The sequence below is a fragment of the Trachypithecus francoisi genome, unplaced genomic scaffold, assembly GCF_009764315.1.
Source record: "Trachypithecus francoisi isolate TF-2019V2 unplaced genomic scaffold, Tfra_2.0 Lachesis_group20, whole genome shotgun sequence".
Lineage (NCBI taxonomy): Eukaryota > Metazoa > Chordata > Mammalia > Primates > Cercopithecidae > Trachypithecus > Trachypithecus francoisi.
The window spans coordinates 49,285,844-49,310,146 of NW_022681466.1; the positions used below are offsets into that span (position 1 = coordinate 49,285,844).

At 49.4% G+C, this 24,303-nt stretch overlaps 1 protein-coding gene across 2 annotated transcripts in view; it reads right to left on the reverse strand.

Annotated features, from left to right (window-relative positions):
• The window catches only part of RHBDL3 (rhomboid like 3), a 61,077-nt gene that overhangs the window by 13,506 nt on the left and 23,268 nt on the right, over positions 1–24,303 (reverse strand). For both annotated transcript variants that reach the window (XM_033184243.1, XM_033184242.1), the window contains 4 exons: positions 23,973–24,197; positions 18,154–18,302; positions 13,800–13,912; positions 6,610–6,710 (listed from right to left, as the gene is read on the reverse strand). In XM_033184243.1, the coding sequence (XP_033040134.1) occupies positions 6,610–6,710; positions 13,800–13,912; positions 18,154–18,302; positions 23,973–24,197 (588 nt within the window). The remainder of the gene's footprint in view (positions 1–6,609; positions 6,711–13,799; positions 13,913–18,153; positions 18,303–23,972; positions 24,198–24,303) is intronic.

Here is a 24,303-nt window from a genome sequence, read left to right on the forward strand (position 1 = left end):
TCCAGTTTTGCCACAGCACCTCCCAGGCACGCTTTATGGGTTTACAACATCTGCCTGGCCCCTGAAAGCCCTGGAGCTTGCCAAACTGATCCAGTCCATCCCTCTGCCGCACACTTTAGGGAAGAAGAAACTGAGGATTCAGGCGGGCTGGTTCAAGGTCACAGTGAGTGAATGGCAAGCTGACTGGGCTCCTGGTCCAGGGCTCTGTCCACCTACACTTCAGAGGTCACATTCCATGTGCCTGTGCCGTGTGTCCCAGCTGACCACAAACAGAGCGAAGGAACGCCAGTAAATATGATCTGCCTCCCAGCAGCCGAGGGGTTAAACTAGAGAGTCCCTGCTTCCGACCAGCTGCCTTACTTTCCCAATCCAATATTCCCGCCAATAAAATCAGCACTGAAACAACAGGAGAGAAGAAAAAAAATCTCATACACAGCCAGCACTGCTGTGGCTATAAATGCCGAAAAGCCCGCAGATCCTTGGGGAATACAAACCTTTTGCAGGCCCTTTAATTTCATTCTCTCCTAGAGCCTCAAAGAGTGAGACAGTAACTCACCCACAGCGAACAAGTTGGTAACTAGTCCCCTCAGCATCTTGCTCACCCAACCAGTTAAGAGTGCAGAGGCTGAAAGCCAGGCAGGGAGCTTCCATTCCAATACAGCTTTCTATATCTATCCCTGGTAGAAATGGTTTCTTGTGAAATGACTTCAAGAAAACCCAACACAGGGAATGTGAAAGCATGACACAGATAAATCAGGCAGTGATTCTTTGTCCTACAAAAGGATTTTTCCTTAATAAAGTAAACCTTTTTTTTTTTGGAGATGGAGCCTCACTCTGTCACCCAGGCTGGAGTGCAGTGGCGCAATTTCGCCTCACTGCAAGCTCTGCCTCCCAGGTTCACGCCATTCTCCTGCCTCGGCCTCCTGAGTAGCTGGGACCACAGGTGCCCACCACCACGCCCAGCTAATTTTTTGTATTTTTTTTTTTTTTTAGACGGAGTCTCACTCTGTCGCCCAGGCTGGAGTGCAGCGGCGCAATCTTGGCTCACTGCAACCTCCGCCACCCAAGTTCAAGCGATTCTTCAGCCTCAGCCTCCTGAATAGCTGGGACTACAGAAGCCTGCCACCACACCCAGCTAATTTTTGTATTTTTAGTTGAGATGGGTTTCACCATATTGGCCAGGTTGGTCTCAAACTCCTGACCTTGTGATCCACCTGCAAGCCTCCCAAAGTGCTGGTATTACAGGCGTGAGCCACTGCACCCAAACAATTTTTTTGTATTTTTTAGTAGATATGGGGTTTCACCGTATTAGCCAGGATGGTCTTGAACTCCTAACCTCGTGATCTGCCCGCCTCGGCCTCCCAAAGTGCTGGGATTATAAGCATGAGCCACTGTGCCGGGCCAATAAAGTAAACCTTACAACAAATCTTTAGTGTCTTTTAGGCAACCATCTTCCCTTGTGCTTTGACAATATGGTTCAGTTTGTGAAAATTCAGATCTCAAATATTTTGGGAAAACATCAATCATACAGAGCAAAGTGTAAGTAAATATCTTGTAGATTAAAAAATGGAATTCTGGCCAGCAGGAGGCAATTAATAAAGTATTCAATTAGGTGTGTCTGTATCTTTCTAGTGTTTAAAATAAGAAGTCTGGCCGGGCGCGGTGGCTCAAGCCTGTAATCCCAGCACTTTGGGAGGCCGAGACGAGCGGATCACGAGGTCAGGAGATCGAGACCATCCTGGCTAACACGGTGAAACCCCGTCTCTACTAAAAAAATACAAAAAACTAGCCGGGCGAGGTGGCGGGCGCCTGTAGTCCCAGCTACTCGGGAGGCTGAGGCAGGAGAATGGCGTAAACCCGGGAGGCGGAGCTTGCAGTGAGCTGAGATCCGGCCACTGTACTCCAGCCCGGGCGATAGAGCGAGACTCCGTCTCAAAAAAAAAAAAAATAAAATAAAATAAAATAAAACAAAATAAAATAAAATAAGAAGTCTTGCCGGGCGCGGTGGCTCAAGCCTGTAATCCCAGCACTTTGGGAGGTCAAGACGGGCGGATCACGAGGTCAGGAGATCAAGACCATCCCGGCTAACACGGTAAAACCCCATCTCTACTAAAAAAATACAAAAATCTAGCCAGGCGAGGTGGCAGGCACCTGTAGTCCCAGCTACTCGGGAGGCTGAGGCAGGAGAATGGCGTAAACCCGGGAGACGGAGCTTGCAGTGAGCTGAGATCCGGCCACTGCACTCCAGCCTGGGCGACAGAGCAAGACTCCGTCTCAAAAAAAAAAAAAAAAAAAAAAAGAAGTCTTGGCTCACGCTTGTAATCCCAGCATTGTCAGAGGCAGGTGGATCGCTTGAGTTCAGGAGTTTACGATCAGCCTCGGCAACATGGTGAAACTGTCTCTACAAAAAAATTTTTTTAAAAAATTAGCTAGGCATGGTGGCACGAACCCGTGGTCCCAGGTACTTGGGGGGCTGAGGCAGGAGGATCGCTTGAACCCAGGAGGTGGTGGTTGCAGTGAGCTGAGATCGTGCCACTGTACTCCAGCCAGGGCGACAGAGTGAAATCCTGTCTCAAAAAAAAAAAAAAAGAAGTCTTGATTATAGGGCTTTTCACATTCCAGATCTTTTGTTGAAATATTTTGTCCATTTTCTCATCTCCCAACCGTTTTGTGAAGATGGGATTACGGATGAGACAACTGAGGCTCCAAGAAGTTGAGTAATAGACTCATAGCTATTAAAGATGGTGACACTGGTACTCAAATGTGGATTTTCTCTCAAATCCATGCTTTTTCTTTTAGTTCTGATAAGGTACTTTACTGTGTATAACACACACACACACACACACACACTTCAAATCTTCATTTTGAAGCTAAAAACAATAGTATATCTATTAGGTAGAACCATATGAAATTGCCACTGTTCAAATGCTGATGGCCCATAGAAAGGTCAATTTTTTTTTTTTTTTTTTTTTTTTTTTGAGACAGGTCTCCCTCTGTTGCACAGGCTGGAGTGCAGTGGTGTGATCTAGGCTCACTGCAACCTCTGCCTCCTGGGTTCAAGTGATTCTACTGCCTCAGCCTCCTAAGTAGCAGGGATTACAGGCGTGTGCCACCACGCCCAGCTAATTTTGGTGTTTTTAGTAGAGACAGGGTTTCACCATATTGGTCAGGCTGGTCTCCAACTCCTGACCTTGTGATCCATCCACCTTGGCCTCCCAAAGTGCTGGGATTACAGGCGTGTGCCACCGCACCCGGCCAGAAGGGGCAATTTCATACGGGTCGACCCAACGCATCTCTGAACTGCTGGGCACTGAACTAGTTAGAGTAAAGGTAGCCTCTTGACAAAGAGAAATCAACCTTGTTAATGAGACGATGAGTTTTCTTTCATCGTCAATAAACACCACATAACTCTTTCTTTCTTTCGAGACAGGGTTTCACTCTGTTGCCCTGGCTGGAATGCAGAGACGCAACCTCAGCTTACGGCCCTCTGCCTCTCCGGCTCAGGTGATCTCAGCTAGCCTCCAGAGTAGCTGGAACCACAGGTGCATGACACCACACCAGGATGACTTTTTGTAGTTTTGGTAGAGATGGGTAGAGATGTTGCCCAGGCTGGTCTTGAACTCCTGGGCTCAAGCGATCTGCCTGTGTTGACCTCCCAAAGTGCTGAGATTATAGGTGTGAGCCAGCGCGCCTAGCCCACAACTTCCTAGAGAAGGGCTCCCCATGTGTCATGCTTTGGGGACTGCATAGCTCCCAGTTGGCTAGGGAAAGCCATTTGCTTCTGGAAGGCATTGGGCTCTCATATGGGGCTGCCGGTCTCCACAGCCACAGGCCATGGGCTACTTGCCAGACAGAAGCGTCAACTGGAACAAAACTGCTCTCACACCTCTCTCGACCCCCATGACCTACTCCATGGTCCATGGGTGGTCTGACTTCACCATGGGAACTTCTGGGCCATCAGGGCTGTTTCCCATGAGGTGGGGAAGAGGGTGGGAACAGGGCATCGTTATGAACTCCAGCACGTGTCTTCCTCCCTGTGTTCTCTTTCAGTTGAGCTTGTTCATCACCCCTACACACATACAAGTCTTGGGCGGAATGGGAGGGAGGAGGTTAGCATTTCCTTCCCCTACTGAAAGGAATTGGGGCAGGGGGAGGGGGGAGTGGAGGAGGCAGAATTCAGAGGAAAAGCTGTGTCTGGGGAAAGATGTGGCACTGATACAGAATGACCCATTTAAAAGGGCCATGGGAGGCAGCCCATGCGCTCGGGTTTTCAACAAACTGAGCTGTGTGCATGTGCAAACACACCTGCACACACACACTGAGAGGCTCACCGTTCCACGTTTCCCAACACCCACAGCCTCTCTCTGAGCACTTACCCGAAGGTGCCAAAATTCAGGCCAGTAGCAAGTGTAGGCAGGTACTCAGTGTCTCTCTCTCCCTCTCTTCCTTTCTTTTCCCCTCCCTCTTGTGCTCTCTCTTCTCTTGCTCAATGTACAATGGGCATTTTGATGAGAACAAAAGGGACACAGTTGGGAGCAGGGTGGGTGATGGTGAGATTGATAAGGAGGAAAAACATGGGATAATTCAGGAACTCCAAGCCCTGTGCACTGCGATCACTGAGCATTCAAACATCTGCCACGTGGGCGAAGACACTGATGGAGGAGTGGGTGAGAACAGGAGGACCCCAAAGAAAAGCTATGCCTTTTCTGGACATTCTTCCTTTCTTCCTTCATTCACTAAAATGTAGCGGGCACCATCTACCATGCTCCCAGCTGTAAGCGAGGTACTGGGGAAACAGACAAGTAAGACCTGGAGGCTCCCAGGCCAGCAGAGGGATTGGGCAGGGTTAGCCACTGACTCCTCCATCAGCCTTCAGACTTCAGACTGCCTCCAAAAAAAGGATTTTGATATCCTCTAAGACTATCAGATCCCAATTTCTGGCCTTCAAGGCTTTGTTAGTCTGAGCCCATCCTGGCCTCTTCTGTTAGGAGAAGGAAATTAATTTTACATTTATATAGGTGGTTATTTGAACTTTATCTCATTTACTGTATATCATTCCATTTCTTTTCCTTTCTTTTTTTTTTTTAAATTGAGACAGGGTCTCACTCTGTTGCCCAGGCTGGTGTGCAGTGGTGCAATCTCTGCTCACTGTAACCTCCACTTCCCAGGCTCAACCGATTCTCCAGCCACAGCCTCTGGAGTAGCTGGAACTATAGGCATGCACCACTGCACCTGGCTAATTTTTGTACTTTTTATAGAGATGGAGTTTCACCATGTTGCCTGGGCTGGTCTTTTTTTTTTTTTTTTTTGGAGTGCAGTGGCCGGATCTCAGCTCACTACAAGCTCCGCCTCCCGGGTTCACGCCATTCTCCCGCCTCAGCCTCCGAGTAGCTGGGACTACAGGCGCCCGCCACCGCGCCCGGCTAGTTTTTTGTATTTTTAGTAGAGACGGGGTTTCACCGTGTTAGCCAGGAGGGTCTCGATCTCCTGACCTCGTGATCCGCCCGCCTCGGCCTCCCAAAGTGCTGGGATTACAGGCTTGAGCCACCGCGCCCGGCAGGCTGGTCTTGACTCCTGAGCTCAATGCAATCTGCCCACCTCAGCCTCTCCAGCTGCTGGGATTACAGTCCTGAGCCACTGTGCCCAGCTCCCATTCCATTTCACAGATGTAGAAAGTGAGATGCAAAGTCGTTAAGTAATTTGCCCAGAGTGTAGCAGGGATTTAGACCTAGGCTGACTGGCTCCACAGCCCATGTCCTTTACTATCACAGTGTACTACCTTCCAGGAAAAGGCAGAGGATGAGAAATGGAGTGCTGCCCTCCTCCCATGACAGGCTGGGATAGGGGAACAACTCTTTTTTTTTTTTTTTTTTTTGAGACGGAGTCTCGCTTTGTCGCCAGGCTGGAGTGCAGTGGTGTGATCTCGGCTCACTGCAACCTCCACCTCTCAGGTTCAAACAATTCTCTTGCCTCGGCCTCCCAAGTAACTGGGACTACAGGAGCATGCCACCATGCCAAGCTAATTTTTGTATTTTTTTAGTAGAGACGGGGTTTCATCACGTTGGCCAGGATGGCCTCCGTCTTTTGACCTTGTGATCCGCCTGCCTCGGCCTTCCAAAATGCTGGGATTATAGGCATGAGCCACCGTGCCTGCTCAGGAAACAACTCTTGAATGGTTGTCAGGAGATATGGGTTCAAGCCCTCATTTTGCCACAAACTTAACTGTGACTTTGGACAAGTCACTTAACCTTTTGAATTTTGATGAGATAATCTCTAAGGCCCTTTTAACAATCTATGATAAATAAGCAATTCCAACGGCCATATATGCTAGTGGCCAAATGTTAACTCTTTAACGTCAGTGAATGGGAAAGAGGCAGAAGAAGGAGATGGGCATGGTCCTAGGCCAAGCCATGACTGGAGAAAACAGGAATCACATTCAGAAGGCACCCATTTGAAATGGGCCTGCAGAGGCTGAGGAGCGTGTGAGAACTCTGCTCCAGGTCAGGTCTGCCTGGCTGTTGGTGAGCCAGCTCCAGTGGATTAATACTCAGGCCCAGTGATGGCAGAGGACAGGGCCAGAAAGATTCGCTGAGAATGGGAGGTGCTCACCATGACGATGTTGGCCAGATGGGCAGAGACGAGAGCATACACCCCTCCGGAAGAGCCCACGACTGGAGCGGTCATGTCAGCCACAGACACCGCCAAGGACCCTAGTACAGAAAGACAACGAGAATTCTCAGGAATGCGGGACTCGGCTCACCCAACCCAGCCCCAGGCCTTGGATTCTGCAGGCTCCATGCTAAGACTCCAGAGCAAGAGGCTCCACCTCTTCCTCCATGTTGCCTGGGAGATTCCCCCCCCCGCCCCCTTCCCTCCCTCCCTCCTTTCCTTTCTTTTTCTTTCTTTCTTTTTTTTTTTTTTGAGACAGGGTCTAACTCTGTCACTCAGGCTGGAGTGCAGTGGCACGATAAGCTCACTTCAGTCTTGACCTCCGGGCTCAAGTGATCTTTCTGCCTCAGCTTCCCAAATAGCTGGAACTACAGTTGTGCGCCACAATGCCCAGCTAATTTTTGTATTTTTCTTTGTAGAGACAGAGTCTCACTATGTTGCCCAGTCTGGTCTCAAATTTCTGGACTCAAGCAATCCTCTTGCCTCAGCCTCCCAAAGTTCTGGGGTTACAGGTGTGAGCCACAGAGCCCTGCCTCCAATGCATTTCTTAGAGGATTAATTTCTGGCTGAAAGAACCATTTGATTCTTTGACTCAAAAGAGGGAAGTGTCCAGCCCAAAGTAAAATTCAGACTTCTACCTGGATTATCTGCCTCTCAACCCAACCTCTGCCTGACATGGTGTTATGTCAGGGTTCTGGAACCATAACAAAAATAGTAGCAGTAGTTATTTCAGAAACAGCTGCCACCTAGGTGACACGGACACCAGGCAAACATTTTACCGACTTTCTTCCCTTCAACCCTCAAGACAGCCCTCTGAGGCAGGCGCCAGTAGCCTCATTCCCAAGATGAGGAGACTGAGCCCAGAGTCTCCTGGTAGGAAGTGCTAGAACCAGGATTTGTCTCGGTCTGCCTGATGCAAAACCCACCTGTGTTCTTGACCAAAGCCCGCACTCTTGGCCTCTCTAGCAGCCACGCCCCAAACTGGCCCAGCGGTTAACCTCCACCCTCTTCCATCTCTCCCTCTGTTCAACAGCATCTAGAAAACTGCTTACTTAAGGTTACTTCCACCCTTCCTCCAGCCCAGCTAAATCACAAAAGGCCAACAGCATCTCTCAAGTGGGGCTCCTTTGGAAGAAACATGTCCTTGAAAAGTCACGGGGAAGAGAAAGAGATGATGTCATACCCTCTGGGGGAAAGGAAGGGTATGCGAGGCTTGGTCTGGGGGATGACAAACTTTTGTCCTGGGAGGGAAGCTGAGCAAAGAGAAGAGGGGAAATTTATTGTTCTGGTCTCATTTAAGTGTGATCAATGCTTTGGCTTCCAGGGAAGGACATGGGAGACTAAAAATAACTAGGAGGTAGAGCCCAGGGCTCAGAGGATGAGAGGTGGCTGGCCTGGGTGAGTGTGCAGAAATTACCACTGGAAAATGCCTGCGGGCTCAAGAGCCAATTAGCTGCTGGAGAAAGGAGGGACAGGCAGAAAGCCAAATTCTGCAGGCTCTATGGGGTGCAAGATCCATGGACTTAGAAGGAGGCCTGGCCCAGCCCAGCAACCAGAGCACCCAAGGACCTGGCAGCAGAGCCCCCTGATAAACTCTTCCACCTCCCCTGCCCCCACCTCCATCAAGGCCTCCCCTACTCACTGAGGTCTTCAAGAAAGAGATTCCCCACAACCAATTCTTGGTCTCAAGGGGGATGTAATCTCTAAAAAAAAAAAACCTGTCATGAACTGAGGACTCCCAAGTCCTCCTCCCCTCCCAGGGCAACTATAAATCTTTCATGCCTTCCCTCTGGCTTTAATTAGGTATTGATCTATTGTCAGATAACTTTCTTTTTCTTTTGCTTTTTTTACTGCTTAGCCACAGGGTCAGCCATATATAACACGAAAGAAAAATCCCAGGGTGGCAAACAAACAGGCAGCAGGATCTGCATGACAAAGGTTTCCCACGCTCTCCTGGCGGGGCTGTCTGTGAAGGCTGCACTGCAGGGCTGCAATGAGGGCTGGCTGCCCAGGCTGCTCCTCATTAATTACCTTTTGGACAGAGGAAGCCCTAGCCTCCCTAGGCTGGCCTCTCTTCACAGAGCAGGTCTGTACAAACCCGCCCAGAGTCCACTCCCTCGCCCCTGCCCCAGCGCAGTCCACCAAGGCAGAGCCGCCTCAGGGCAGCCCCAGGCAGGGAAGGGCCCCTGTCAGGGTCAAGCTGGCACACACTGACCTTTCCCTCACCCCATCCACACTCGGAGTCCTGACCCTAGGGTCAGGGGTCAGCTTCAGATTGTGGCAGGAGTATGGAAGGGGCCTGGCCAGCTAGCTGTGTGACCTTGGGCACAGTCCCTGAATTCTTTTGGCTTCAGTTTTCTTTCACATCTATAGAATGAGGTCTAAGGCTTTCCGACTTTTGAGCAGCAAAATTCTCTTCAAAGGAAACCTTTCAGGGACGCCCTAAGCCATGGAGCAGAACACAGGCAGCAGCTCTGGCTAAGTGGGGACGGGGCCTAGGGAACCGTTTGCCAGTGCTGGAGGGGACCTCCCTGGTTCCTTCCAGATCAGAAATTCAGTGACCTGAGTTTTGGCCTAAGATCCAGGGGCCGAGGCTTGGGTTCCGGTTCTGGAACCTCGAAGGTAACGGCCTGAATCCACCTGCTCCCCAATGGTGATATAAAGACTTTTGGGCCAGGTGTGGTGGCTCACCCCTGTAATCCCAGCACTTTGGGAGGCTGAGGCAGGCAGATCACCTGAGATCAGGAGTTCGAGATCAACCTGGCCAACATGGTGAAACCCCATTTCTACTAAAAAAAAAAAAATACAAAAATTAGCTGGACATGGTGGCACACGCATATAGCCTCAGATATTCAGAATGCTGAGGCATAAGAATCGCTTGAACCTGGGAGGTAGAGGTTGCAGTGAGCCGAAATCACACTACTACACTCCAGCCTGGATGACAGAGCAAGACTTTGTCTCAAAAAAACCCCAAAAAACACAAAAAAGCAAAGACTTTCAAGTGACTGCAGGTGAGGCCTGGACTAGAGCAACTGGGAGAGACCAAAGACAAACATGGGGCTGTGTACACACAAACACAGTAATAAAGGCCCTCCCTGGACAGGAAGTGTGGGTCAGGGAGGAATCCCCTCACAAGCTCTGAACGATCCTAACAGGTACAGGCAGATAAGACCAGTGTGAATTCCACAGAGGTCACGGGGGCAGAGGACCAGGACAGAATGAACTGGAGTGACACGCCATACCTCTGCACAGAGGCAACCCAGGGGCCTTAGTTCAGGATTACAAATTCTGTATCCCGCACCCCAAAATTCCAAGTTCATGCCAGCACACAGATAAACTGGCAACTTTGCCATAATGTACAGCTGTGATAATTTTAGCCCAGAAAATTTTTTTGTTTGTTTGTTTGTTTGTTTGTTTTTGAGATGGAGTCTTGCTCATCACCCAGGCTGGAGTGCAGTGGCGTGATCTCGGCTCACTGCAAGCTCCGCCTCTCCGGTTCACGCCATTCTCCTGTCTCAGCCTCCCGAGTAGCTGGGACTACAGGCGCCTGCCAACGCGCCCGGCTAATTTTTTGTATTTTTAGCAGAGACGGGGTTTCACCGTCTTAGCCAGGATGGTCTCGATCTCCTGACCTTGTGATCCACCCGCCTCGGCCTCCCAAAGTGCTGGGATTACAGGCGTGAGCCACCGCGCCCGGCCCCAGAAAATTTTAAAGCAGGTGTTCTTCAACATCTTCTTTGGCCTTAAAAAAATCCCAAAATTGGCAGAACATTTATCTTTAAGTAATATAACTTTATCTATGTATCTTTGTATCTTTCCTTTTTTTTTTTTTTTTTTTGGGATGAAGTTTCACTCTTGTTGCCCAGGCTGGGATGCAATGATGCGATCTTGGCTCACTGCAACCACCGCCTCCCAGGTTCAAGCAATTTTCCTTCCTCAGCCTCCCGAGAAGCTGGGATTACGGGTGCCGCCATCATGCCCGGCTAATTTTTGTATTTTTAGTAGAGACAGCGTTTCACCATGTTGGCCAGGATGGTCTCAAACTCCTGATCTCACGTGATCCGCCCACCTCGGCCTCCCAGAGTGCTGGGATTACAGGTGTGAGCCACCAGGCCTGGCCACTTTCCCTTATTCTACAAATATTTATTGCCTAACATGTGCCAAGCCCTGTGCTAGGCTCTGGGGATGCACATGTGGTTAGTAATCTACACAATCTGTAATATAAGATTGGTGATGCATTTAAGATATTGATTTTTTTTTTTTTTTGGTAGAGATGGGGTCTCACCATGTTGCCCAGGCTGGTCTTGAACTCCTGGCCTCAAGCAATACCCTCACCTCAGCCTCCCAAAGTGTTGGGATTACAGGAGTGAGCCACTTTACCTGGCCCAAGATACTGGTTTTTAAAACACCTACATTGTGTGCCATATAATTGCTAGCCATAAGTAATTTGCACATTGGCCTCAAGCATTGGTTAGAAGCACAGGGCTTGGGAAGGGCTCCTCCCTAGTTGTAGTACTTCTCAGGGAAGCAAATCTGCAAGTCATTTCACCTCTCTGGGCTGCCTGTAAAATGGGAGTGACAGTACCCACCGTATAGGACAGCTGTGATGAGAATAGCATCCACGAACATCCGCGAACCCCTCATCATATGCCTGGAGCATGTATATGCTCCATAGAGGTTAGCTATCCTCCTTACAAAGTGTGGGTTGGAAACACTTTCACTGGGCAGGAATTAGAGATTAAGGCTGCCAGACATCTATTAAGGTCTCCTTTGGTTTTTTCTTTCTTTTTTGAGACAGGGTCTTGCTCTGTCACCCAGGCTGGAGTGCAGTGGTGTTATCACAACTCACTGCAGCCTTGACTCCTGGGCTCAAGCGGTCCTCCTGCATCAGCCTCCCAAGTAGCTGGGACTACAGGCCTATACCACCATGCCCAGCTAATATTTTTTAACGCTTTTTGTAGTGACAGGGTCTCCCTATGTTGCCCAGGCTGACCTCGAACTCTTGGACTCAAGCGATCCTCCTGCCTTGACCTCCCAAAGTGTTGGGACTACAGGTGTGAGTCACTGCACCTGGTCTGCCTTGGTTTCTGACAATAAATTAACTGCAAAAAGGACAGGGCCCATCTTTTGGTTCCCGTCACACTACTGTAGTGGTTGAGATCACAGCATTGGGGGTCAAACAGCCTGGATGTGTGCCCAGCTCCACCACTTTCTAACTGTGTCTTCTTGGGCGAGTCACTTAGCCCTCTAAGCCTTGGTTTCCGATCCGTGCTGGGGGAGAGCAACAGTGTCCACCTTGCAGCGTTGCTGTGTGGATGAATTACGGCCTGCATATGGTAGGCACTGGTAACTGCCACCCATCCAATCTAGGGCTGGCTAGCTGTAAACCAGCTCCCCTCTCAGAGGAGAGCTTGGGAGGACAGGAAGGGTAGACAGCAGAGGCAGATCAATCAACTCAATCATGGAGATCAATGACATGTGTGGTGACCAGAGTGCCCTCTGGTTTTAATCAATGACTCAGACAGAATAGTGCATGCCATGTGCTCAATGATACAGCCCTACATGCTCACATTCAGGTGATGAGCTCTGCTTCTGTCTGAATCTTCCCACTCTGCACTGGTGTCACTTGGGAGGTGACACCTACAATGTCCCCCCACTGCATGTCACCTGGTTTGGGTGAGGTCTGAGTCCGTTTGAATCTTGTTTTCATCTTCTAGGTTATTGGCATTCCCATCTAATTGAATACTAAGGCTGCAAATGTTATTAATGTCTTCCCTGTTCCTTGCTATTTAACATCTGGGTCTCTGGGTATTGAGGTACGGAAAATGGGGCTATAAATCCTTAGATGTCAGGATTAGGGGGTGTGTGGGTGGCTGAACAAGTCTGGCACTTAGAGATGCTCATTAGCCCTTTGTTCAGGGACGCGGTGAGCCTTGGATTCTGGGAGGGGCTTGCAGGGGTGCTGTCCAAGGTGGCCAGTGATTTTAACCTCAGCGCATACAGGAGCGAAGGAGATGGTGCAGGGTGAATCTTCCCGGTCAAGGGTTCATGCACTAGCAGACCAGTCTCCTGTGGGTGGGGTGGGACCCTTCCTCTTTGATTTCTGAAACCACTTCAGTTACTCCCAGGGTCCCTGCCTGCCTCTTGTTTACAAGGCTGATGCTGCCCGGCTCTCCTGATGACAACTCTAATACCACTCAGAAAGGATTAAGATCTTACTTAAACATACACACAAAGCTCCCTTGGGCACAGCTGTCAAGCTGAAGAGCTGAAGCGGCAAACCTTGTTTAAAAAAAAAAAAAAAAAACAGCTGGCAATAAAGTTGGAGACATCACGAGGGAGATCCTCATGTTCAGAGGCCTGGCTGGCAGACTCTTCCTGCAGAAAGCCACGCTCTCCCCAGCTCACTTCACCCACTTCACCTCCCACTGGGGAGGGGGCAGAAGGTGGAAGGCTCACTGGAAGTCACTCTGGCCACTATTCATGAAGGATGATCACCTGCCACATGTGTGCCCAGTCAGCTGGAGGCCCAGACGCCTTCAGATGGAGCCAGGGCTCACTGCCTCTTAGGCCAGACTCCCTGTCAGCAGTGGGTCAGGCAAGGGAACTGCGGTTGGTCTGGGTAGCAGCCAGCTCTCCTTTTGGGGACAGGTGCTACGCGGCCAGGACGGTACCTGGCTCCACTCACCCCTTTGATTCCCCCTTGGGGATCTCACTGTGCCCTTGCAGTTATCAGAGCACTGTTGTTCCATCTGTTGCCTCACTCACTCCACCCTCCGAGCAACCCTATAGGCAGATCTCATTAGTTCCCTCTTAAAGCTTAACACGGCCAAAAGAGGTTAGGAAATTTCCCCAAGCTCAGAAGCTACCACATGGTGGTGTGAGACTGAGAGTCCATTGGCCAGCCTGTCCCAAATCCAGTGCTCTCCTGCCCCGTCCTGCCACACACCTCCCTCTCTGGGCAGCAGTCCCCTCTCCAGCCTCCTGGGGAGGTGGGTGTGCCTGGAGGACAGCCTGGTAAGTCAGGAGCCTTGGAGATGAGGATCTTCTGTGTGTCCTGGAAGCCTGGGGCTTGTCCCACCCCACCCTGGGACAATGTGCCTTTGTGGACACAGGGCCTACCTGCCTACCTGCCACAACGCCAGCCACGTAGACAAGCCCAATTCGGGTGGCTCCATGCACCATCTCCAGGGGCACCCCCACCAGCAGCTGCAGCACCACATTGAGTCCCAGGTGTTCTATCCTGTGACAGAGAGACCACACTCATTCATTCATTCATTCATTCATTCATTCAACAAACACCTGCATCCCCCAAGATGCCAGGGATCCAGGAGTGAACAATACCGTCTCTGCCTTTGAGGAGCTCATGGTCTAGGGGAAGGAATGACAATTCAGACCATCTTGGAAAGAGTGTTCCTTCCAGATGGGACAGGAACACATGTGCAAGGCCTGGGCGATGACTGGCAGCATTTCAGTTGGCACAGTGAGACAGACTAACCACAGTCAAGATCCAGCAACTAGGCTGGGCACAGTGGCCCACGCCTGTAAGCCCAACACTTTGAGAGGCCAAGGTGGGAGGACCACTTGAACATAGGAGTTCAAGATCAGCCTGGGCAACATAGTGAGACCCCATCTCTTTAAAAAAAAAAAAAAAAAAAAAGGCCGGGTGCAGTGGCTCACACCTATAATCCCAGCACTTTGGGAGGCCGAGGCGGGCAGATCACAAGGTCAGGAGATCAAGATCATCCTGACTAATATGGTGAAACCCCATCTCTACTAAAAATACAAAAACAAAATTAGCCAGCGTGGTGGTGGGCGCCTGTAGTCCAGCTACTCAGGAGGCTGAGGCAGGAGAATGGCGTGAACCTCGGAGGCAGAGCTTGCAGTGAGCCGAGATCACGCCACTGCACTCCAGCCTGGGCAGCACAGCGAGACTCTGTCTCAAAAAAAAAAAAAAAAAATCCAGCAACTCCATCAGTTAACATGTGAAAAAACAAGGCTCAGAGATAGTGACCAGTCACAGTTAGTGGCCATGCTGAGACAACAGCTCAGGTCTCTAATCTGACTGACCTGCTCCATTCACTGGGCCATGTGGTCGTTCTGGCTCTATTTGTTGTTTGTTTGTTCTTGTTTTGTTTTGTTTTTTGAGATGGAGTCTTGCTCTGTCAACCAAGCTGGAATGCAGTGGCATGATCTTCGCTCACTGTAACCTCTGCCTCCTGGGTTCAAGCAATTCTCCTGTCTCAGCATCCTGAGTAGTTGGATTATAGGCATGTGCCACCACACTGACTAATTTTTGTATTTTTAGTAGAGATAGGGTTTCACCATGTTGGGCAGGCTGGTCTCGAACTCCTGAACTCAAGTGATCCATCCCTTGGCCTCCCAAAGTGTTGGGATTACAGGCATGAGTCACTGTGCCCGGCCATGTTCTGGCTCTATTTGTAAGAGCTACGGATGTTTAAAGAAAAATATGTTCTCAAAACAAATGCAGGTATTAAAGATACATCTTATAACTTAATAATTCAAAGTTTTCCCTTAAAGTCAATTAAAGGGAAGTTTCTCTTTCCTGGTAAAAGAAGAGACCTAGGCCGGGCACGGTGGCTCAAGCCTGTAATCCCAGCACTTTGGGAGGCCGAGGTGGACGGATCACGACGTCAGGAGTTCAAGACCAGCCTGGCCAATATGATGAAATCCCGTCTCTGCTAAAAATACAAAAATTAGCTGGGGGTGGTGGCATGCACCTGTAATCCCAGCTACTTGGGGTGCTGAGGCAGGAGAATTGCTTGAACCTGGGAGGCGGAGGCTGCAGTGAGCTGAGATCATGCCACTACACTCCAGCCTGGGTGACAGAGTGAGACTCCATCTCAGAAAAAAAAAAAAAAAAAAAGAGAGACCTATTCTGCTCCAAAGTCCTCAGGACTGGGAGATGGGACCCCAGGTTTACCCCAGGTTTTCTGACCCTGTGAATGCCTGCCTCCCTATACTACCTATGACTAGATCTTGCTGCTAAAATTGTGGGGTGTCTAGCTGTGTGCATATTACCAGAAAAGATTGTAACATGACTATTACTAAATCAATCGGGTGCTTCCAACTTTATACAGCACTTTAACACCCACTGTCTCATTTAAATTGAGCAGACATCCCCCAGGAAGCTCCCGGGGGATGCTGCATGTCAGCAAGTAACAGCCTTTAACAGGGAGCCTGGGCCCTGCCTGGGTCTCCGCCTTGCTGCTGACCACAGGGCCCTGCCTGGAGGCCCAGCTGTGCTGCAGAGGAACTGTGGGCAACACATGGGCACCTGCTTACTCAGGAGTGCACCTGCGAGGTAGTTCAGGCAGGTTAGGCTATGTCCTAAATTCCTACTATGCTAGAATCTTCTATCCACCACTGACTGCTAGCTAAAGGATTCTAGGGAGATTAGAGGTGTCAGGAGAAGTCACTGGAAAGGGAGCTGAGTGACAACATCAGATTCCCAGGCGGAGGGGCCTTACAGGCTTTTCTAGAACCATGCCCTGTTTTACAGTCTCAGAACCTAAGACTAGCAGAGGCCAGGGGAGGAACTCAGGGCTCCTGCCTCCTAATCTGAGCTCTTCCTTATCACACTGGCTTCTGGATTCCCAGGCCTACAGTGTGTCTCTGAGTAACAGGTCACTTTTTTTTAGGTGATTTTTTTTCTTTCTTTCTTTTTTTTTGAGACAGGGTCTCACTCTGTTTCCCAGGTTGGAGTGCAGCGGTGCAATCTTGGCTCACTGTAGCCTTGACCTCCTGGGCTCAAGCGATCCTCCCACCTCAGCCCCCAGAGTAGCTGAGACTACTGGCAAGCACCACCTGACCTGGCTAAGTTTTTTATTTTTCGTAGAGATAAGGTCTCACTATGTTGCTCATGTAGATCTCAAACTCCTGGCCTCAAGTGATCCTCCCACTTTGGCCTCCCAAAATGCTGGGATTACAGATGTGAGCCAATCAATACACCTGGCCAACAGGTCACTTTGCTGCGATCTCCCTAGATGCTGGCCAGCTGTCCCTATCTCCTGTCTACTGCTATCTCTGTTACACCAGGCAAGAGCCCCTTGTTCAAAATCCATAGACCTGGAGAATCCTCCCAGGACTCTTCCTGGCAGGCGTTGACCCATCAAAGGAACTACTGGAGAAAGGACCATGGCCAGCCCTCTAGGCCTCAGCTGGGGGTATCCAAGCCCTGTCCACTGTGAGCACACTGTTTTTGGCTCCAGGAGGCAGAGGATGGAGCAAGGAGGCTTTGGCTATTCTCCTTCCTCAGCCTAAGGCACCAAGAGAAGTCAGGGGGCAGTCCTGGAAAGAAGGCAGACAGTCCCAACCCACGTGCAGCCACTGGCTTGGGATGCCTGCGCAGGGAAGCCCCCGTGTCTGCTGTCACCCCTGGCTTATGAGTGGATGTGAGTGAAGCATGACAGCCATCCTGCTGCTCCTTATCCCTGTGAGATCGAAGCCTGGGGCAAGCCAGACAAGGTAAGCAGCCTGTACCAATGGTAATCTTCGCCCGAGCAGAGGCATTCATTCAGGTCTCTTCACCAGAAAGCACCCTCCCCTGCAGGTGCAGCCAATTCGGGATTAGCTCTTGCACCTGCTTTAGAGGCTCTGGGGAAGGGAGGCTGATGGGACAACCCTCTTGGTCACTGCGGGTCTTTCTGCTGAGCAATGGGAATGATGGCGTCATTGGGGCCAGAGTCACCCCCTTCCCAGTTCCCACTCCAGGGCCAGGCACCCCCAGGGCTTTCTCCAGGCTAAGTGTGAGCTCCTTCACTTCTCTGGAGAGGCTGCAGAAGAGAAGACACCACAAAGGCTTGGTGTCTGGGGTCTCTCCTCTCCCATCAAAGGGCTTCTACCATATAAAAGCCTCCAGACTGCTGCTCAAGGGACATGGACCTGGGTGGTCACCTAGCCAGCTGGTAGGTTTTTATCATGAAGTGGGAGGCACCAGTGAAAACTGATTGTGCTCCAGCCCCAAAACAGGCTACAGGGCTCTATAAATAGAAACTATAATTATTGCCAGAATTCTCAAGAAGACCCTCTATAGATATGGAGACCAGACTGGGAGGAACTCACACACAGCGAGAGCACTCACACAGTTATGGACAATAAATCTGGTGGCTTGACATCCCTTTTTGCTCTAGTGGCCAAAGCAAAAGCTCTAGGAAGCCACTAGGAAGCACTAGAATAAATTTTCAAGCCACCTCTAGCAAGTACATGGAATCAAATGCTGTGTATGTGTGTGCTGTTCTCACTGCTGGCTTTTAGCATTTTCCTTCTTATATATTTTTCCCTTTCCCATTCACTCTCAATAATTTACATAATTTTGGTATTAAATGAGTTTCAAGCAGCCATCTCAAATCCTGTGTCCAAGTAGATAAAAATAAACTAAAAACTATATTTCAATCCAGGCTATCTTGACCACTTGTTTTTCTGTAGGGTCTTTTGACAGAGCAAAAGAAGACAGGTACTCACCCTGCATGCATGAAGATGTATGTCAGGTAGCGCCAAGCCTGTGCTCGCAGCTGTGGGTGGTAAACCAGGGAGTTCTTCAAGTAACGTGGATGAGTTACCTGCAGTACAAATTGACCTAGCGACACCCCATTGTAGAGGAAAAAGGCAACCTGGACAGAACAGAGAGAGTCTGTTACTAGGTGCACACTGCCCAGGAAACTTCCTGTTGTGCTGACCAGCACTGGGAGTCCCTACGGGAAGTTATCACCTTTTCTTCTCAGAGAAAGAGGGATACCCCACAGCCAGTACCCAACTGAGCAATTTTTTTTTTTTTTTTTTTTGAGATGGAGTTTCGCTCTTGTTGCCCAGGCTGGAGTGCAATGGCACAATCTCGGCTCACGGCAACCTCCGCCTCCTGGATTCAAGCAATTCTCCAGCCTCAGCCTCCTGAGTAGCTGGGATTACAGGCATGCACCACCATGCCCAGTTAATTTTGTATTTTTTAGTAGAGATGGGGTTTCTCCATATTGGTCAAGTTGGTCTTGAACTTCCAACCTCAGGTGATCTGCCCACCTTGGCCTTCCAAAATGCTGGGATTACAGGCGTAAGCCACCATGCCCGGTCTAAGCTGAGCTTTTAACCACCCCTCACCCACTTCTGTTTGCTTATTTTGTGTCAAATGGAAACAAAATGGTCCTGGGGTCTCTTTGTCCACACTTCCTCCATGCTAAGTAGAAAGGATTTGGAGGATTTTGAACTTTAATTCCAGTAATAACTCACATACCCACTTGGGAGATGACAAATTCCACACAGGTTGATTTCTTTAAAAGTTATAGTGAAATAAACATAAAATTTACCATCTTAATCAGTTTTTTGGGGGTTTTTTGAGACAAGGTCTTGCTCTGTTGCCCAGGCTGGAGTGCAATGATGCAATCTTGGCTCACCGCAACCTCCGCCTCCCGGATTCAAGCGATTATCCAATCTCAGCCTCCCAAGTATCTGGGATTGCAGGAGTGCACCACCATGCCCAGCTGATTTTTGCATTTTTAGTAGAGATGGGGTTTCACCATGTTGGCCAGGCCAGTTTAGAACTCCTAACCTCATGTGACCTACCCACTTTGGCCTCCCAAAGTGCTGGGATTACAGGCATGAGCCACTGCACCCGGCCTTAATCAGTTCAGTGGCATTAAATGACATTCATGTTGCTGTGCTACCATCACTGCTATCCATCCACAGAACTCTTCATTTGCAAAACTGGAACTCTGTACCCACTGAACAATGACGTCCCACCCCCTCCTCCCTCCAGCCCCTGGCAACCACTATTCTACTTTCTGTCTCCATGAATTTGACTACTCTAGGTACCTCATATAAGTGGAATCATACAGTATTTGTCTTTTTGTATCTGGCTTATTTCACTTGGTATAATATTTTCAAGGTTCATCCATGTTGTAGCATGTGTCAGAATGATCCCCCCCCCTTTTTTTTGAGACAGGATCTCGCTCTGTTGCCCTGGCTAGAGTGCAGTGGGGCAATCTCAGCTTGCAACTTCTACCTCCCAGGCTGGTCTTGAACTCCCGCGTTCAAGCGATCCTCCTGCCTCCTCAAGTGCTGAGATTACAGGCATGAGTCACTGCACCCAGCCTTCCCTTCCTTTTTTTTGAGATGGAGTCTCGCTCTGTCGCCCAGGCTGGAGTGCAGTGGCATGATCTCAGCTCACTGCAACTTCTGCCTCCCGGGTTCAAGCAATTCTCCTGCTTCAGCCTCCCAAGTAGCTGGGATTAGATGTTGGCCACCATGCCCAGCTAAGTTTGTATTTTTAGTAGAGATAGGGTTTTACCATGTTAACCAGGCTGGTCTCGAACTCCAGACCTCAGGTGATGCACCTTCCTCGGCCTCCCACAGTGCTGGGATTACAGGCGTGAGCCACCGGGCCCAGCCTCCACTGTGAACATAGACCACATTTTGTTTATCCATTCTTCTATTGACGGACACTTGGGTTGCTTCTACCTTTTGACTATTGTGAATAATGCTACTATGAATATGGGTGTATCAATATCTCTTCCAGTCCCTTTCAATTCTTTTGAGATATAGTCAGAAGTGGAATTGCTGGATCATATGGTAATTCTATGTTTAATTTTTTGAGGCAACACCAGACTGTTTTCCATAGCAGCTGCACCACTTTACCTTCCCACCAACAGTGCACAAGGGCTCCAGTTTCTCCACATTCTAACATTCCACAGAAGTTGATTTTGCACACGTGACTGAAGTATACTTGTTTAATCTCTAAAACTGTATTTATCGTAACTTTTTTTTTTTTCTGGGACTCCTGCTAAAATCTATCATTTACGTCCCTGTGTTCTTAATTAGGGCATATGCATAACTGTTTAAGAATATCTCAGGTATGAGCTGGGCGCGGTGGCTCATGCCTGTAATCCCAGCACTTTGGGAGGCTGAGGCGGGCAGATCATGAGGTCAGGAGTTTGAGACCAGACTGACCAATGTGGTGAAACCCTGTCTCTACTAAAAATATGAAAATTAACCAGGCTTGGTGGCAGGCACCTGTAACCCCAGCTACTCAGGAGGCTGAGGCAGGAGAATTGCTTGAATCCAGGAGGCGGAGTTTGCAGTGAGCCAAGATTGCAGCACTGCATTCCAGCCTGGATGACAGAGCGAGACTCTGTCTAAAAAAAAAAGAAAGAATATCTCAGGTATTGATCTGGGCTATAAGAGTGATATTTTCTCCAGCAACCCCAGGAAGATGGCATTTTTTGTTTGCTTTTGTTTTTGTTTTGAGATAGAGCCTTGTACTGTCACCCAGGCTGGAGTGCAGTGGTGCAGTCTCACTGCAACCTCTGCCTCCTGAGTTCAAGCAAGTCTCATGCCTCAGCCTCCCGAGTAGCTGGGATTACAGGCACCCACCACGACACATAACTAATTTTTGTAGTTTTAGTAGAGACAGGGTTTCACCATGTTGCTCAGGCTGGTCTTGAAATCCTGACCTCAATGATTCACCCGCCTCAGCCTCCCAAAGTGCTGGAATTACAGGCGTGAGCCACCGCGCCCAGCCAGGATAGTGTTTTTGCTCGTACACCCAAGGCTCTAAATTCTTTTTTTTCTTTTTTCTTTTCTTTTCTTTTTTTTTTTTTTTTTCTTTTTTTTCTTTTTTCTTTTCTTTTCTCTCTTTTTTTTTTTGAGACAGAGTCTTGCTCTGTTGCCCAGGCTGGAGTGCAGTGGCACTATCTTGGCTCACGGCAACCTCTGCCTCCTGGGTTCAAGCAATTCTCCTGCCTCAGTCTCCCCAGTAGCTGGGATTACAGGTACCCACCACCACACCTGGCTAATTTTTGTATTTTTAGTAGAGACAGGGTTTCACCATGTTGGCCAGGCTGGTCTTGAACTCCTAACCTCAAGTGATCCGCCCACCTCAGCCTTTGAAAGCGCTGGGATTACAGGTGTGAGCCACTGCATTCGGCTAAGTCCCCCAAATTCTTGTACGCTTTTTCCTTTTTTTTTTTTCTTGAGACAGGATCTCACTGTGTCACTCAGGCTGAAGTGCTGTGGTATGGACACAGTTCACTGCAGCCTCGACCTCCTGGGCTGAAGCGATCCTCTTGCCTCAGCCTCCCGTGTAGCTAGGACCACAGGCATGCACCACCACACCTGGCTAATGTTTTGATTTTTTGTAGAGACAGAGTCTCACTTTGTTGTCCAGACTCGTCTTGAACTCCTGGGCTCAAGAGATCCTCCCACCTTGACGTCCCAAAGTGCTGGCATTACAGATGTGAGCTACCGCACTCAGCCAATTATTGTATTTCTTTAAGATTCAGGTCTGCTTTAAACTTTTCTTTTGTTACTTCCTTCACTGCCAGGCTGTCGGCTACTGTTTCTTATTGCTTGCCGGTAGTAGACCCCTTCGTTTCTTCACACCATGTCCCCCCTATTTTCTATTCACTATGGAATCCGAAAGCCAGGTTACTTCTTTTGTATAGAAGACAAAAGCCTTGGGCGTTATAGCACAAGGGCTTTGAGATCGTTATTTCAGCTATTTGAGCACTTCCCAGTTTTTCTAGATTGGTGGTTTGGGTTTACATAGCTGAGGTTCATATGAAACAGTCTGGACACAAAATCACTCCTCTTGATCAACCTGGGCAAACTGAATTATCTGGTCCTCAGTTGCTTTATCTGGAAATGGGTACCAATACCCAGACTTCCAGAGTGGCCATGAGGTTTAAAAGTGATAAACTATACACAAAGAGCCAGCCCCCTGCCCGGCACACACTTAGAGAAGGAAGCTATAATTAGTGTCGGGTTAAAACCTTCTGCGCTCAGCCTGGGAATGGCTTAGTCCCCTGGTAGCTGTATTCTCCTGGGCTCTCTGAGGAGCTGTTCTGTCCACCTAACACCATGAAGGTGGCCTGGCAGCAAATCCTGCTTCCAAGGCATCTTGTTATTATTGGGCCTCAAATAGAAGTTAATAAATAGACCAACACAGTAAGCACTTGAAGAACAAGTCCAAGAATATCTCAGAAACATCGCAACTTCAACATGTACTTGGATGAAGCCATAACAACAAACAGGGGAACGCTGGCCTGCACACCAGATATTCTGACGTAGAAAAAAAGAAGAACGATGCCGTGGAGCTTAACGATCCTGCCGTTTGATTAGGCAGGAACTTTACAAGAACATATGCAGAGGCGCTAATTAGGCCTGTGGCTTTGGAAGAGAAACAGCGGAGATCATCAAATCCCAGAGTGAAGCCAAGCATCCGTTCAGGAGCTGGAGCTGGAGCTGGGGTGGGCTGCACAGGTTCTTGAGCGGAGAAGCCAAAAGAATTGAGTTTTATCACATATGGGCACCAACACAGCGAGGGGTACCTTTGGATTCTGTTGCATAAGCAATAGAATTTAGCATAACAATAGGCACAGAGAATTCCCTAAGGGGAGAATGTTCTTTAAAAATGTTAAGCCCGTATTTACCTGTTCACACTCCCTCCCAGATGTGTTTGTATGATGCTTTTGTGTTCAGAAAGCACCGTAGCCATTCTCTCACTATAACAAAGGTGTCCTGGGAGAGGGAGTGCAGGTCTGGTTATTTCTGATTTTCAGGCGGGAAAATGGAGCAAATGACTGGTCCACATTACCCACCTGGGGAGGAACTAAATAAACTGGCTTTAATGAGTTAGCCTGCCTATATCTCCCAAGTCAATGAACTTATTTATTTATTTATTTATTTTTTGAGACGGAGTCTCGCTCTGTCGCCCGGGCTGGAGTGCAGTGGCCGGATCTCAGCTCATTGCAAGCTCCGCCTCCCGGGTTCACGCCATTCTCCTGCCTCAGCCTCCCGAGTAGCTGGACTACAGGCGTCCACCACCTCGCCCGGCTAGTTTTTTTTTGTATTTTTTAGTAGAGACGGGGTTTCACCATGTTAGCCAGGATGGTCTCGATCTCCTGACCTCGTGATCCGCCCGTCTTGGCCTCCCAAAGTGCTGGGATTACAGGCTTGAGCCACCGCGCCCGGCCGTCAATGAACTTATGACATCATTTTTGTTGCTGTTGTTTTGGGGTGGGTGGGGGGCAGTGGTCCTATGGGGATTTGGCTGCAGTCAATATTGTTGGAAGTAATAATCTTTAGAATATCTTTGCAGTCCAGGGTTACAACACTGGTATCCACTGCAACAGAGTCTGACTTGCAATACAACTATTATTTGATCCTCAACCATCGCCCTTCAATGGAAAAGAAATGTCCCTCTTCCCTCATGATCTGTGTCATCCTCTTGGCTCCTCTCCCCATACCCGCCACTCCCCAAGGCAGAGCAACCCCCTCCCCACCCTTGTTCTTGCCTCCAGCAGCGTGACTGTGATCATGAACCAGGGTGGAGGGCAGCAGGTGTAGCTATCATAGTACCACTTGCGGTCAATTTCCCGGGGCAGGGTCTCATAGGCCACGTGGCGGATGAGTCGTTGTGACAGGCTCAGCCCCTTCTCTTCCAGCAGGGCCTTGCTGCTTAGCCTGCGGTTGCCCTGCAGGATGGCTTGGCGGAAGCTGTTGGAACGCTTGTTGCTCATCTGTGCAGGAAGTGGAATTGGGAGAGGGTCAGAGCTGGGGCCCAGCAGAGCCCCCCACCCACTTCCCAGCCAGCATGTTCCTTGCACCAGGCCTGATCCCGCATTT